Source organism: Amblyomma americanum, chromosome 2, assembly GCF_052857255.1.
Source record: "Amblyomma americanum isolate KBUSLIRL-KWMA chromosome 2, ASM5285725v1, whole genome shotgun sequence".
In the NCBI taxonomy this organism is placed as follows: domain Eukaryota; kingdom Metazoa; phylum Arthropoda; class Arachnida; order Ixodida; family Ixodidae; genus Amblyomma; species Amblyomma americanum.
Window position 1 is genome coordinate 39,551,406 of NC_135498.1, and position 14,647 is coordinate 39,566,052.

At 47.5% G+C, this 14,647-nt stretch overlaps 1 protein-coding gene across 6 annotated transcripts in view; it reads left to right on the plus strand.

Annotated features, from left to right (window-relative positions):
* LOC144121052 (uncharacterized) overlaps positions 1 to 14,647 on the plus strand; it is a 173,026-nt gene that overhangs the window by 145,562 nt on the left and 12,817 nt on the right. For all 6 annotated transcript variants that reach the window (XM_077653973.1, XM_077653974.1, XM_077653972.1 and 3 more), the window contains 4 exons: positions 4,322 to 4,460; positions 6,357 to 6,472; positions 7,104 to 7,223; positions 10,019 to 10,222. In XM_077653973.1, the coding sequence (XP_077510099.1) occupies positions 4,322 to 4,460; positions 6,357 to 6,472; positions 7,104 to 7,223; positions 10,019 to 10,222 (579 nt within the window). The remainder of the gene's footprint in view (positions 1 to 4,321; positions 4,461 to 6,356; positions 6,473 to 7,103; positions 7,224 to 10,018; positions 10,223 to 14,647) is intronic.

Below are 14,647 nucleotides of genomic sequence, written 5' to 3' on the forward strand. Positions count from 1 at the left end.
GGAAAGCATTCTGTTTGAAGAGGCAAAGACTTTTTGCGCGACCGCTACACCTATATTGCTCGGCTACGGCTCTGGCTATGTGGCTTCCTCCCGGTCAGCTCATAAATTCCTGGATGTTTATACTTTTGCGATGGACATATCGCAAAAAATGCCGCAGTCAAGACGCCCACGCTACGACACCTCCCAGCCGTATAGCATAGCCAAGCCCACAGTTTAAAGAAACCGGGGGGACTTGGCCCCAACTAGCCGGCAAGACCGTCCTATTAAAGAAAGTTCTGTCTAAAGGCGGGTGTATTCCGTTTGCGTTAATAAAAAGACGGTGACTTGCAAATCCAGGCAATAGCTGCTCTCGACAAATCCGTATTCCAGGAGAGTTCGGGACTCTCGAAGCTCGCTTCTTGCAGAGCTTAGACAGCAATATTCGAAGCACCTTCTATCTCCTGCGCCAGAGAAAATTTTTTGCTCCCGACACCGGCTTTGCATCCTGCGAGTGAACGCTATTTCTTGCTCTCCGGAAGTCTTTCTCAAGACTCCCTCCCAAAGAACATCTCCGACCACCGGCCTACGCTTGGCGACGTGGCGAGTCGCGCTGTGAGCACTAGGCTGGGGAGCTCTCGCGAGCGAAAGCACCATGAGGAAGCACGCACACACACCGTCCCAGCGTGTGCATTTTGTTGGACTCAGGGAATATCTAATAGAAGTGCTCGCAAAGTGGATTTCAGGCCTTGCGTCGAATCGAGAGCTACTCCTAGCACTCTGTCTGTTCCGTTTAGACTTGTTTCTTTTTTTTTTTTGTAGTGAGCAAATTCCCTTCCAGCCCTTTCAGCCCATTCCAGCCGAATGTACTGATTCTGGGAAGAGCTTCGCTGGCAGCTGAGCCCAGAGTGCCTTGGTATATTTTCGGCGTTCGGATATTTGAATTCGGGTTATACGAATGGCGACAAGCCGCGCACAGCGAAGCCGTAAAGAAATCATCCTGTCAGTGGATTCGCGAAGCCTAAGACGCTGGTGAGTGTGGTTAAGGACAGCGGAACGATAGGGTGATCAAACACGTCGCCTCTCTCTCGTTTTACGTATTGCTGTTCGGGACGAATTTGGGAACTGCGGTAAAATGTGTGAGCGCGTGTATGTGCTCTCTTGGGCATAAGCGCAGGAACTCTCTCTCCTGCTTTCTACGATCAGTTAAGCTTCGCTCTGACACTCTCGCCATTTGAACGGCTGTAAGCTGCACCCGTGACGGTGCGTCACAACTGTGGCGAGTAATGATGTAGAAAGGGCACATGCAGGCACGCTTGTGCTCGCGCGTCACTATCCAATAATTAACAGAGTTTTACGTTAGAAAGCAATACCACACCACAGCAGACACGCAGTAGCGTAGACGTACAGCGAACGGTCACGTGTCTACTACCGCGCATCGTAGCAGCTCTCGCATGCCCCCCCCCCCCCCCCTCCCCCCCGGTCATTACGCGTGCGCAGTGGGCACCCGGCTGGTCTGGTGTCCGTCTACGCTAGAACGTCTCTGCTGTGCTGTAACTCTATACCGGGGGAGCCGCGGCATGCCGCAGTGGGAGACTCCGAATTGAATTCCAGGTCTACTTTGATCATCAAATAAAAGGAAAACTACAAATGAAGACGGTTAATATTAGTTGGGGGACACGGAATACTACTCCACTTCATTTTTACGCGAAAGGCGCGAAGAATGCTCTTTGGAATCGTTAATAGAATCATGCCTGCATTTCCTTTTCCAGCTTCTAATAGTTCTGTGCAGCTTTGTTCGCGTCCCAGTTTACGCTGGGGAGACGGTGAATTATTGCAACGCGGACGTTACTGTGTTTCGTTTCCTCCAAAATACCGTCGCCCGCAGCCAGCGTCGAATATACGAATTCCTACTCAGTAACCAAACGCCAAAACCACTGAGCCACCTCCTCCGGTGATGTTGTGTGCATGTATGCGTGCATGCGTACGTGCGTACATTTGTGTGCGTGTTTGCGCGTGTGTCCGCGTTCGTGCGTGGGTGCGAGTGTGTGTTTTGGAGTAGCAGCATCCCTGCATTCGTGCTACGTCATCGCGAGTAAGTGCAGTACTTTGCGCGCTTGTCTGGTCCAGCCAGCAGAGAATAAGAAAAAGCCCCCCCCCCCCCCCCCCCGCCCCCCCGTGCGCCTGAACGAGTTCCATTCGCATGCCACTCCATTCCAGGCTTTTCTTCTCAATGCCGCTGGCGGAAAAGGTGGTGGTGGCAATGGACCGCATGGAAGATAAATCGGTGGCAGCTCGATTCAACCTACGTCGGCGAATATTGCATTCGTTTGCTTTTACTCTCATGCCGTTCTCCACAGAGGCGAGCTCCCCTTTATGGCGCAATAAAAAGCGATGGAGGTCTCTTTTTCATTTTCTTTATTTCATGTTCATCGCTCGCCACCGTAGTTTCTCATACTTGACGCCTTTTCAGCTGTTTTTTTTTAAAGCGATGTTTATTTCCTCAGGGCATAAAAACTATGAAGTGAGAGATGAGTAAGACGCTTAAATAAATGAAAAAAAAAGTGGGCTGATTTGATGAAATCAAGAAGTGAACGATGATATGGTCCCTGTGTAACTCCTAGCTTGTTGTTGGTTATATATATATCCCCTTTCTTTCTTTATTTCGCATAGATACGGGTCTTTTCTTCTTTTTATTTCTCGCTGCTGTCATTTCGAACTTTCATCTCGAAGCACTTTACTCGCCCGCTTTTTCACTCCCCTAGCAAGGTAGGCGCGCATACGAGAGTATGCGCTGAATATGCAAGGTTTATGAAGAAAAGGAAAGAAGTACACTCTAAACAGTAAGTAGTAAAAAGGGAGTAAGCTGGCTTCTAGCGCACACCATTTTATAAAAAATTAGTGTGCTGTAGAAGACACCTTACGCGCTTTTTACTGCTATATGGCGTATTAATGTTTAGACTGTATCGAAGTACCGAGTTTATGAAAGACGAGGCTCAGAAAGTGGAGGAAAAAAGTGCAAAAAAAAACTTTCGGCACTGCCACTAAAATTCGTTGCTCCAAGAAGCCCACTAGGTGTCGACTTTGGCTTGGAGATACAACCTAGCGCGAAGCATTTTTTCTCAAAAATTTTTCTCGCTCCCGAGAAATTCAACTAAAAAGTTTGCTTTGAGCTTCACTTTATTTGTGCTTATTTGCTAATGCGCGGAATGTCACGAGAATATTGCTAAACTGGAATAAAGGGAGAGGAGTGCTTTGGATAGCGACATAGCTCCGTGGCCCTTCCAGATCTCTAATGTATCTCCCATCATATTCACGACAGAAGTACCGCTACAAAATCAGCCATGTCCACGTAGGACGAAGGTGTTTGTCACTTGTCTCCAAGAGCTTCTGCAAAGCGTGAACCACTTTCGACTCAGAATACGGTTCTACGTGACCCCTCCGCATTGTTTTATACCCTTTTGTGCTTCACTTACCTCCATCAAGGCTCAGTCTGCCAGTGCATAGTTTCGTCCGCCGGAGCTAGCAGTTCCCGCGAGTCATCACCTGCACCCTAAATGGAGCTAGGCTATTCTCCACACAAGTTTCTTTCATGATAGGTGTTGATTTGTGCATGCAGCCATGTTTAAATCTCTATATTACGCATTGTCTGTTGCATTCACCTTAACGCCTTTTAAAGAATGCTTCCAAAGCGCTGAAAAACTTGAATAACTCCCCCACATGTTCCTCTCGAGCTGTACGACTATAGACCTGCCAGCTCAACCGAGCTCCCGGCGACGCCGTGTACAGCTTTCTTTTCTTAAAATTAAACACCGCTGCATATTTAGACGAATACACAGAAAGATATGATAGGACTGACAGGACATCACAGAACAGAAAGACATTGCAGGACTGTCATGTCTTTCTGTGTATTCATCTAAATATGTAGCGGCGTTTAATTTCAAGAAAAGAAAAATGCATCGCCAACTAGCCCCGCAAGGCGTGATTAAGCGTGTACAGTCTTTGTCAAAACTACACAGCCCAAGGGGTCTGCCTCTGAGCCCTGCAGCACGGCTCCTCTTGCATACTGAAGGACCCTAATCTCATGAAAGTAGGGGGAACTTAAGTCCTCAACCCTCCCCAGCTTAGGACTGTCAAATGTGCTTAAGAGTCCCGATACACGGCTTAGAAGCAGATCCCTTGGGCTGCATATTTTTGACAAAGACTGTACGTTGGCATGGGTTTATTTATAGCCGCGTTCTTATCTTGCCTCTTCTTCAGAGCCTACCAGTGTCGTCAGATAATGATATAAATAACAACGAAATTCGCCGCTGATTGAAGCTGCGGTCTTCTTTGTGCCCCGCAGGACAGCGCGCCGGTTTGCTTCGCGGCCGACACGGTGCAGGAGCAGCAATCCTGGGGCGACGAACTGAGGCGGAGGACGCAAGCATGCTCGCTCAGCATCCAGGGACTGAACCTCGAAGGCTGCTCCAGCCTTCCCGCCGGTAAGGAGGCTACACAGAGCGACCAGTGCCATACAATGACCGTGGTTTTTACACGGCTCCATCAACGACACCGCTTCTCGCAGAAGGTTTACCAATGAGAATGAAGAAACTTTTCTGTTCACCATCACTTCTTCATCCCACTGAGGATCTACCCTTACAAAAATGGTCTATAGAGACTTCTTATGGACACTATTGCCATCTTATAGGTATTTCTTTTCGTTTATTCATAGTCTATAGACTCTCTATGAGCAAAAGTCTACAAAAAATGTATAGCCATAAATCTATGCATTATTTATAGACTGTCTATAGGATTTTCGTTGCTGTTTGTTTTGTTTTACGGGTTTAACGTCCCAAAGCGACTCAGCCTATGAGGGACGCCGTAGTGAAGGGCTCCGGAAATTTAGACCACCTCGGGTTCTTGAACGTGCACTGACATCGCACAGTACAGGGGCCTCTAGAATTTCGCCTCCATCTAAATTTGACCGCCGCGGCCGGGATCGAACCTGTGTCTTTCGGGTCAGCAGCCGAGCGCCATAACCACTCAGCAACCACGGCGGCGATTTTCATTGCCTATAGACTGTTCTCTGGGGCTTGTCTGTAGAGAGTCTGTAGACTTTATAGACAGAAGTCTATGGACAGTCTATAGACTGTCTAAAGAAATTTAGACTTCTGTACAGACTCTTACTGATTACGCCAGCTCTAAAAATTAACGCAGACAGTTTGATTTCTTCTTACTTGCGTTTACTAGCAGATCTTCAGAATAACATCTATATACAATAAGGCATACCAGACAGGAAGGCTTTTTACTCCCTTTGATCAATGCTTGCAACCAAATCTCAGCACAACCATTTGCGCCTCTAGTGCCTTTTTAAGGCCGGCATTTCTGACGACATCAAAAAAAAAAAAAACTTAACGCCCGAAAGCTCTCAGCGCTGATTTTCAACCTGAGTAATATCCCATTACTTTGCTACAAGAACATTTCTCGCTCTCTGCATTTGCAAAACTAACAATTATGTTGACACTGCTCCGTTCTAGCACAATAATTTAGCCCTTAGACTTTAGGATTTAGCTTGCGGATAAGAGCATTGTCAGAACAGGTTGAATGCGAATGAACGCACAACAAAATGAATATGAAAGCCATGAGCGCTATGTATTTTTCTGGGTTTACACAATTAAGGTACCGACGCCAAAGCACAATGTTCCATTAGGCAGCAAAGTTACCTAACTAGGTACCGACGTTACCTAATTGTATGTACAAGCATTTGTTACAGAAAAATGAACTGACTGCTCCAAATGAGGCCTCACAGAAATTCTTTTGAGCATGTGCGTGCATGCGTTGCACGCGAAGGCTTGATAGTCGCCTCGCTCCAGGCGGATGGAGGATTGAGCTGAGCCCTGAGGGAAGGTACAAAGAAGGCGAAGGAGGGGGAAGAGAGAGAGAGAAAGATGGGTAGATAAGTATCTCCCACGGCCTCGGCCTTGCCTTGGTGCATCCAACCAGCGGCTCAACCCACGTGATGACAGAAACCCGTGTCTCCACCACTCACGATACGTCCCCACATTCCAGATGCCCCTGCGGCCGAAGTAAATAAACCGAAAACGATAAGTACAAGTCGCCGCCGACATTTCTTTCTCCGCCGCTATTTTGCGCCACGCAGAGAGCCGGGCTCTGACATTAAAGTTCTACGGGCGGAACTCGCATTTCGCAAGGCGTCCTTCGCCTGCAGATAAAGCATGCAGCCAGCCCCGCGCGCCTATACCCCGTCCCAACGCTCTCAAAGCAGACTTCCGACGCGAATGCAGGAAGTCCATTGAGTCGAACAGCAGGGTTCGCTTGTTTTCGAAAGCCTTTCCGCCTTCATCCCAGTCTGCGTTCTCCCCGCCCCATGTTTGCAGCGGCCGGAGTCCAGAGCAAGGTTCAGCCGGATGAGAACGTGTTGGCACAGACTCTAGAACTGCTCGACGAGCTCCTCAAGAAGAAATCCGATGGCAAGAAACTCAAGAAAGGGGACGTGAGTATTTTTCCTAGTTTTCCTCCTCCCCAGTCTCTTCCTTCGTGAAGATGTGCGGGTCCTGGTGATGTTCTTGTTGGCGCTGTTTTTCGTGCACTTCAAAGTGGAGCTTGTCTTCTCTTTTTATTATTATGAGCTTCTCTAGGATATTCCCGTGGTTCGTCTTCAGTATTTCAATTAAAGTGCGCACGAAAATAGCAGCTGTCTTTTCGCGAAGTGTCACATCTTGAGACTCACTCCTTAAGAGGGCTAAAGAACTCGCTAACACCGTGGTGCTGGTTGCAAGCACTAAGTTGACCTTTTTTTTAATACCTTACACTTCGTCAAATACTTTCGGGACCGAAAAGTTCCCCGGCGTTCTGGTATTCTTCATTCGCGACGTACGCAAACTTTGCGCGTTGATGATTCATGCTAAGAGACACAGGCGAGTGACAGTACAGGTTAGTAACGTTGATTCACTAGGTGCACGAGGCGAAGGCGAGATCTTGTAGTAGCACGGTCACGTGAACACGAATCTTATAGGGCAGCTCAAGAAATAGCCATTTAACTTCCACTGCCGAATGAACTTCGTCTTCCCACACGGGCGCTCTTTTCCTCGTGGAATAACATAACAAACGCGTCCTCGTCACAGGAGGCCATGGGCATGTCCCAGGACGTGGAAGAAGTGGAACAAGCCTCCATCATGGCGCACCAGGAGGCGCTGCGCAAGGCCACCCACTTGAGGCAGCGAAAGATATCTACTGAACTCAAGGTTAGACGCGCTAACAATCTTCTACAGTATACATACGCGGACATAAATGGCCCCAAGCGTATACCCCCGCTTTTTGTTCGCTTGCGGTTTTCTGTATGCCGTACACAAGAGAAGAAATAAGGGGCCCATTCATCCCTCTTTTTCGTTTATTAAGGATAAGGGCATTTTTCTGGGGAAACAAGCCTTACTTTTTAAGCCGCATCCTGTTTTTTTTTTTTCAGAAACGCCTCTTCATCAGCTGACGGACTCAGTGGGATGTGTTTTTTTCTCTGTTATGCTTCTCCTGTGCCGTGCTAGCAGCGCATGCTTCGTAAGCCTCGGCCATCCTTGAAAGTCATTACACCTTCTTGATTCAGAGCGCAGCAGCTGCATTTCCTTGCGTGGTTTTTGGGGAAGCATTACACTTTCTGGTTCTCTAAAACTATGCAGCATTCCGGAACCTAAAGGCCTGGCGCTGGCGTTAAACAGGAGCTCATTTCACACAGCTACTGGCATATATGTAACGACCACTTGTCGGAGAAAGACTACCTGTTGAAGGACGTTAATTTAGGTACCGTGACAAGATGTAAAGGGAAGCGGCGGCCGCCAGCTGTTACCCGCGCTGTAATCCGCAAACAGTTTTCTGAACATGGCTCCAGAATTACCTACGGCCAACTGTGTAGCTTCTGGTACGCTGCACATTTTTACCGAGACCCAGCACGGAGGGGGCGCGCAATGTAGGACGCCCTGCAGCCCCGAGCCGCTACTGAGGGGAATGCCTCGTTGTTTTGAACACAGACCCTCCCTACGCCTCCCCGTGGACAGGGTCGAAGTTTTTCGCATAGTCTTCTCTGCGTCACCTCTTTCGTTTTTTCCTCGGCTTCTTTCGACTCGCCGCAAGCAACGAATAGATTGTTTGGCTCGAGCTAAACTAAAGATAGAAAGAAAACAAGGAAAGAATAAAAGAATCCTTTACTTGTCCCACCTTGATTGATTGAGGATGCTTGCTTCGTGTTTGCTGCTGGCAGTTTGTTTCTTTTTTGTTTACAGTCTTTTTTATTTTCTTCTCTCATTTCCCAACGCACCGCTAAGCCTCTGGGCAGTTTCTCTGGGGCGTACTTTCAATACCGAACTTTGTTGTGGGTAAACAAAGCAAAAATCACCGGAATAGAAGCCCTCTCAGGCCGAACAATTTCGCGCGGTCAGATGGATGGGGGTTGGGTACACCCGACGACGTAGTTAACAAGATCAGTCGAAAGAAAGCTGTCCCAACTTGCCTCCGCCCAAATTAATTGAGGGAACGGTAAAAACAATATTAAATGCCATCAAACTTGAGGAAGGGCTTGGTGAGTCTCGGCACTCATCTAAGCTAGGGGCGAGTAAAAAATATACAGGAAAAAAAGTTTACGAAGTTATTACAGTTTGCAGCACACGATCGCAGCCCGCCGAGTACTCAGAAATTCTTAAATACTTTAAAAACTGGTCTTAGCCGCGGAATTGAACGACCTGATTTTGGTCTGCAAGCCAGCTTCGCTGCCAAATTTATAAAGCAGCGGCGCCGGCTGAGCATAAATATTAAATAAGCTATTTAATAATTATTATTTATTACGTCAGTCAGGACATATAACGGTGCTCAGAGAAGCTTGCGATTTTCCCTTTTATTACCCGGGAGCATGAATAGCTTTTCCCTAGCTGCGGAAGGCCAGAATATGTTTGCGCAGCATTCCTTTGCAACAACGCTTGTAACTGTGCTTCGTAAGCTAGAGTCGATTGTATGCATCTTTTCGCACGACATCTACTCGAAGCGTTATTTATATGCAACAGCGTTCAGTGTATCACTGCCGGTAGCACTCACAAAGCGAAATGTTTTAGTGCGGCAGCCTTAGCAGCTCTCACAAGCCTCCTGACAAAATTCTTGAAACCTACGCGAGTTTAGTAACCTTGAGTGACGAGCCTGCTCTACTGAAAACAACTCCAGAGTCAGTTTCGAAAGAGCTCGAAACAGGCTCCGGGGACTATTTCCTGCTACAATCCCTGTCAACGAATCAATCAATGAATTATATATCAACATGAAATTTAATTCTCTGAGTCCTTCGTAATCTTCACATCTCCTGACTCTCACTCCCACTTTCCACACTTTCCAATTTTCTAGCTCGTCGCTTCACGCCGATGCGAAAACATTCATAGCCCAAGTAATAAAAAAATAACTCACAGCCAATTCAGGTTTCCAGTTTTCAGCGCCTCGAGATGACGCAGTGGTCATGCAGCGAGAAAACAGCCGCGCGGTGTGTGATATCGGCGCGTGTCAAAGAATTCCAGGTTGTGTTTCCCATTGCCCAAGTGAAGATTCGGGACAAAAACCCCCGAATATCATGCCATACTGTACCATACCATACCATATCATACCATATCATACCATATCATACCATATCATACCATACCATACCATACCATACCATACCATACCATTCCGTTTCGTTCCATTCCGTAGCACACCATACAATTCCTAACCGAACCGTACCTTACTGAATCGCACCGAACCGTACCGTGCCGTGCCGTGCCGTGCCGTGCCGTGCCGTGCCGTGCCGTGCCGTACCGCACCGTACCGTACCGTACCGTGCCGTACTGCACCGCACCGCACCGCACCCCACCCCACGTTACCGTACCATACCCTACCACCGCCGAACACACCACACCATGTCATAACATACCACACCGTACTGTACCACATCATATCACTCACATCATACGTATCATTTCCTTCTGCGTGCTTTCGTTTACACGTGACCCTGACGTGCGAACCCGTGACCTCGCAGGTGGAGACCCTGCAGAAGCAGCTGCGCAAGCCGAGCAAGAAGTCCCAGCCCCGGGCCATCCCCGAGCTGCCCGAAGGTCGCGAGTTGGTGGAAGAGCAGCTGCAGGAGCTCACACAGAAGCTGCGCCTGCTCGAGGGAAACCTGGGTCAGACCGAGCGCCAGGCGCAGAAGGTGCGCCGGGAGTGGGACAAGAAAATGGAGGAGGTATACGCCTGCGTCAGCTCTCTCTCTCTCTCTTTCTATTCTTTTTTTGTTATCCTTTGAGTGTAGCCTCAATGTTTACCCGGAAGTTGTCTGATTCTGATCGCCCTTCCTTCTGCCTGGCCGCTCTATGTACGCTCTCTATGTCGAGCAAAGGAATATCAAAATAAATATGGATGCTGCGCTTAGATCAGCACGGAAGTAAGGTCCTCATTGACGACTAGAAGAAAGACATTCCATTATTTTCGGGAAACCAAGGAAAAGATTACGACTGCAAGAACGAAAGACACGAAATGTAGCGTCTATACTGCGCTTTTATTTATTTTGTTATTGTCTTGTTGTGGGGCTGTGTTAACAATAGATCGTTACTAACTTGGCCAACTCCCTTTGCTCTGCAGCAGACGAAAGACAACGTTCTACCTAAGCAGAGGAGATAAGGGCTTTGTAGCACGCTTACTCTTTCACTGTGTAGCAAGCCCAAAAAAGTGGTGCATATACTGTATTCGAGTTTAAATCTGTTAAATTTCATCTCGATGGCCATCGTCAAAAGCAAAATTTTCTGCAATGTAAGCGTGATCTAAGCTGGGGATGGGCTGTGCGGCGAGTTCTCTGCACTATACTGCCGGCGTTCTAGAGTTCTACAAACTCGGACAGCCAGCTATCGGACCCAATAGAGAGTTTTAGTTTCACGTACGTAGAGGCTTCACGTACGTAGAGCTCTTACGGGTGACCAGTAAGCATGCGCAGAACGCAAAGGGTATGAGCGAGTCTCACGTACGTACGTGAGATTCGGATTCTTACGTTGCGGTCTTTGCGTTGCTTGCGTACGTAGCGTTGACAAACATGGCGGCACCCTGCCCGCAGCTTCACGGCGATAACAGCTTCGTCGCTAATCCCTCGAGGCGATATGGTGTTCTAAACTGCTGTATTCGCCTTCGATTTGCCCATTCTTACCCTCGCATAAGGTTTCAAGCGACAAATAGCTTTTGTTTTTCAGACAGAAGGGCGATTTTTCAGCTGCTAAGCCTGACGAAGCAGCGTTGGTCGTCGTCATAGCAACGGTCTCGCTATGAATGGCTTCGCTTAATGACTTGTCTGGGCGATTTTGGCTACAACCAGTGTCTGTGTTTCTTAGTAGATGGCGCTAGGCGCAACGCGCGGCGTGTTTCGCGTACGTGTAACTATAAGGGTTTCAAACCACCTGCGTGCAGGCTACGTAGACTTCTCACGTTTGCGTACGTGAACCCTCTGCGTACGTGAAACTAAAACTCTCTAATTATAGGAACCTGAGCGTGCGTCAAATTTATGCATACACAATAATAATAATAATATTTGGTTTTTGGGGAAAGGAAATGGCACAGTATCTGTCTCATATATCGTTGGACACCTGAACCGGGCCGTAAGGGAAGGGTAACATACACAAACCCAATGCTGGTTTTTAGAACGTCTTAATGGTGATGGTGATTTTGATGGCTATGAATTTTCGCTGCGCATAGTGTGTTCGTCTGCTCGAGGTGGAGTCAAAGACCTATTACCCAGTTATTTTGTTCAAACTAATCCGAGCACCAGCAGCTTGTACCCACTGTATCACCGGTGGGTACCTGACGGCATTAGGGATCCAACCCCGCACTTCTCTCAAGCGCGGTGGATGCTCAAACCACTAGGCCACCGCTGGGGCTCGAGCAAGCTTTCACCGTGCACTGGGCTTGCTTCTAGAAGAATATTCAAATTTATTCACTCAACATGAATCATTACACAGTTTCAATGTTAAGCTCTGGGGTCCCAAATTCTCATACTTCAACGTTTTGTTCTATAATTAGCTGTATAACTAAGATGACATTCGGGGAAGCAGTAGCGTTTTTATGGAGGAAAAACGCTAAGGCGCCCGGGTGCTGCGCGATGTCAGTGCACGTTAAAGATCCCCAGGTGGTCGAAATTATTCCGAAGCCCTCCACTACGGCACCTCTTCTTCCTTTCTTCTTTCACTCCCTCCTTTGTCCCTTCCCTTACGGCGCGGTTCAAATTTCCAACGATATATGAGGCAGATATTGCGCCATTTCCTTTCCCTAAAAACCAATTATTATTATTATTAAGCAGTAGAGCTATGGACGCATATACCGGGTGTTTCAGCAAACTCTACCCTCTATTCTGAAAAAAAAGGACTTCAAAAAATATAAAACCTCTGCAGGAAGAAACTTTAAGCTGCAGCGGATGGTAGTAATTGTAAAACCGTGCCAATTAGCTCGCAAATTAACTAAAGTATACCAATTAACCTTTTAATTGCCGAACGTTTAGGGTTATTGTCAATGGTGAACATGTTGTTGTTGTGGTTACCTCTGAAGCATTGGCACATACCCACGGCGGGGGATTGGCCAATGCTGGTGAATATTTTTAGCCACGAAGAAGACGATGCCGTGGGCGTCTATAAAACGAAGAACAAGTCGTTGTCTAAAGCCCCGTAAAGCGAGAAAATCCCGTGCTTTCTTTCCGAACCAAACCGAAACCGAACCGGAAGTGCACTAGGAACGCACCGTCCACTGGTGACATGTTACGATGACTGCAGCGGCCAATTCAACAACACGGATGCGCTATTTTCCCTGGCTATAGGAAGCCTATAGACGCTCAGTCTAGGACGTGGCCAGCTTTATCTTTTTGCTTCTTCGCTCAGCACAGAAAACGGTTCGTCATCGCCAGCTATTCGGCCGTCGATATTTAAAGCCCTGAAAACCGTTGGCCTTACTCTGTGCCTGTGAATTTATCACCGGAAGCAGATTTTTTCTTTCTTTCGCATCAGCTTCGTTAAAGGAATAAGGACGCGCTTATGAGATAGTGTGCAGATTTATGCTTAGTGTCGCTGGGTCACCGGTTCCTTTACATGCATTCCGTAATTCCTGTCAAGTGTTTATTTCTTTTACGCTGTATCCGCTTGACAGCTAAAACAAATGAAAGCGACTCCGTAGCTGAAAACATTTTGACATTTTAGAGTGACGTTGCTTCTATACCAGCTGCCTCAGTTCCTGGTGCCGTGCGTGGGAGCAGACGCGTGTCATTTGTTGTAAGTAGTGGTAGCCCATGATTAGGACACCTTGACCACAGATGTTTAGTAGCCTCGAGTCACATAACAAACATTAATGAGCATAACTTGCATATTTCAGTGTTTAAGTTGGCTGCAGCCCCATTCGAACACTCCACGAAACAAGTACGATTTGAGGCGACTACACATGTTTACATGATGTACTCAAATTTCTTCTCATTCATTGTGATGCACAGAAGAAGGCGGTCTTGCTTCCATCGCGTTCACAAAATATAAAAGCACCTGAGTAGGAGTATTTTCAATTGATATTCTTACTGTTTGCTACCGACTTTTCTGGTTGGCCGGTTTTGTTCTTAAAAGCTCATTTGTAACTATCCGCAATGAAAGAAATCCAAGAGTGGTAAATCAAACGACCTTGGAATCCAGGCTGCGTTTTAATTCCACCGATACCATTGGTTATGAAATGATTTGGCCATGAATTTCCGAGCTGATGAAGAAAAATGCGGCGGAGCTCTGTCATGCTAGAACAACATTATGTTTTAACCCCACCAAAGGCAACTACAGGGCAAATTGTGTGATGATGTCATTTAGAACGCAGTCAGTGCACTTTTTTCTAGTAAGGTTCCCGTCGATGAAATAAGGACTAAAAATACGGTCGTTATAAATGCCACACATCATTCGCTGACCCTCTTACCTGTCGGTCGCACATGCTCGCGTAGCCAGTGTAAGCTGTGGTGGCACTAATAGTGGGCGTTGTGCAAATATCATTTCAGTCCACACCAGATTGGGCCTCGTCAGGCCACAACACTCCGTGCAGAAATTCCGGATCTTCATCGCATTGAATCAGGCCTCATTTGCAATTGCCGAACTGTTTTTGAAAGTCAGTTGGTCTCAGCTCCGGGTTAAGACACACATGATAGAGGTGGTAGTTCTGTCTTGAACATGACCTTCACCTGACGCCGGTCTTGCTCCATATGCGCTGACAATTTCTCTGTCGCTTGCTTCCGACCTGACAGAGACGCACTTCAGGACATCGCTGTCAAAATCTTCGGTTGCGCTTGGCTGGTCGCTTTTTTTTTCTGGACATGGACTGATCCAGTGGTGCCGAATCGATTAAATATCGATATAAACGAGGATCGAATCCGCACACGACGACCAGGATGTTGGGCAGCATACAGGCCAGCCCCAAGTCCATTTGTGCCCTGTCGTAAGTGAGCAAAATGCCCACGTTGCGTTGGCGCTGCCATTCTCCCAATATTCACGCTGCAACGTTGAAGCTTTGGTCCATGCATGGGCGAGGTGACACTTCCGTACGTTTAAGTAATTTGGGACACTGAGACACCAATGGACGAGTCGCATGCGCACCACCAACACCAGCACCTCAAAGGCAAACG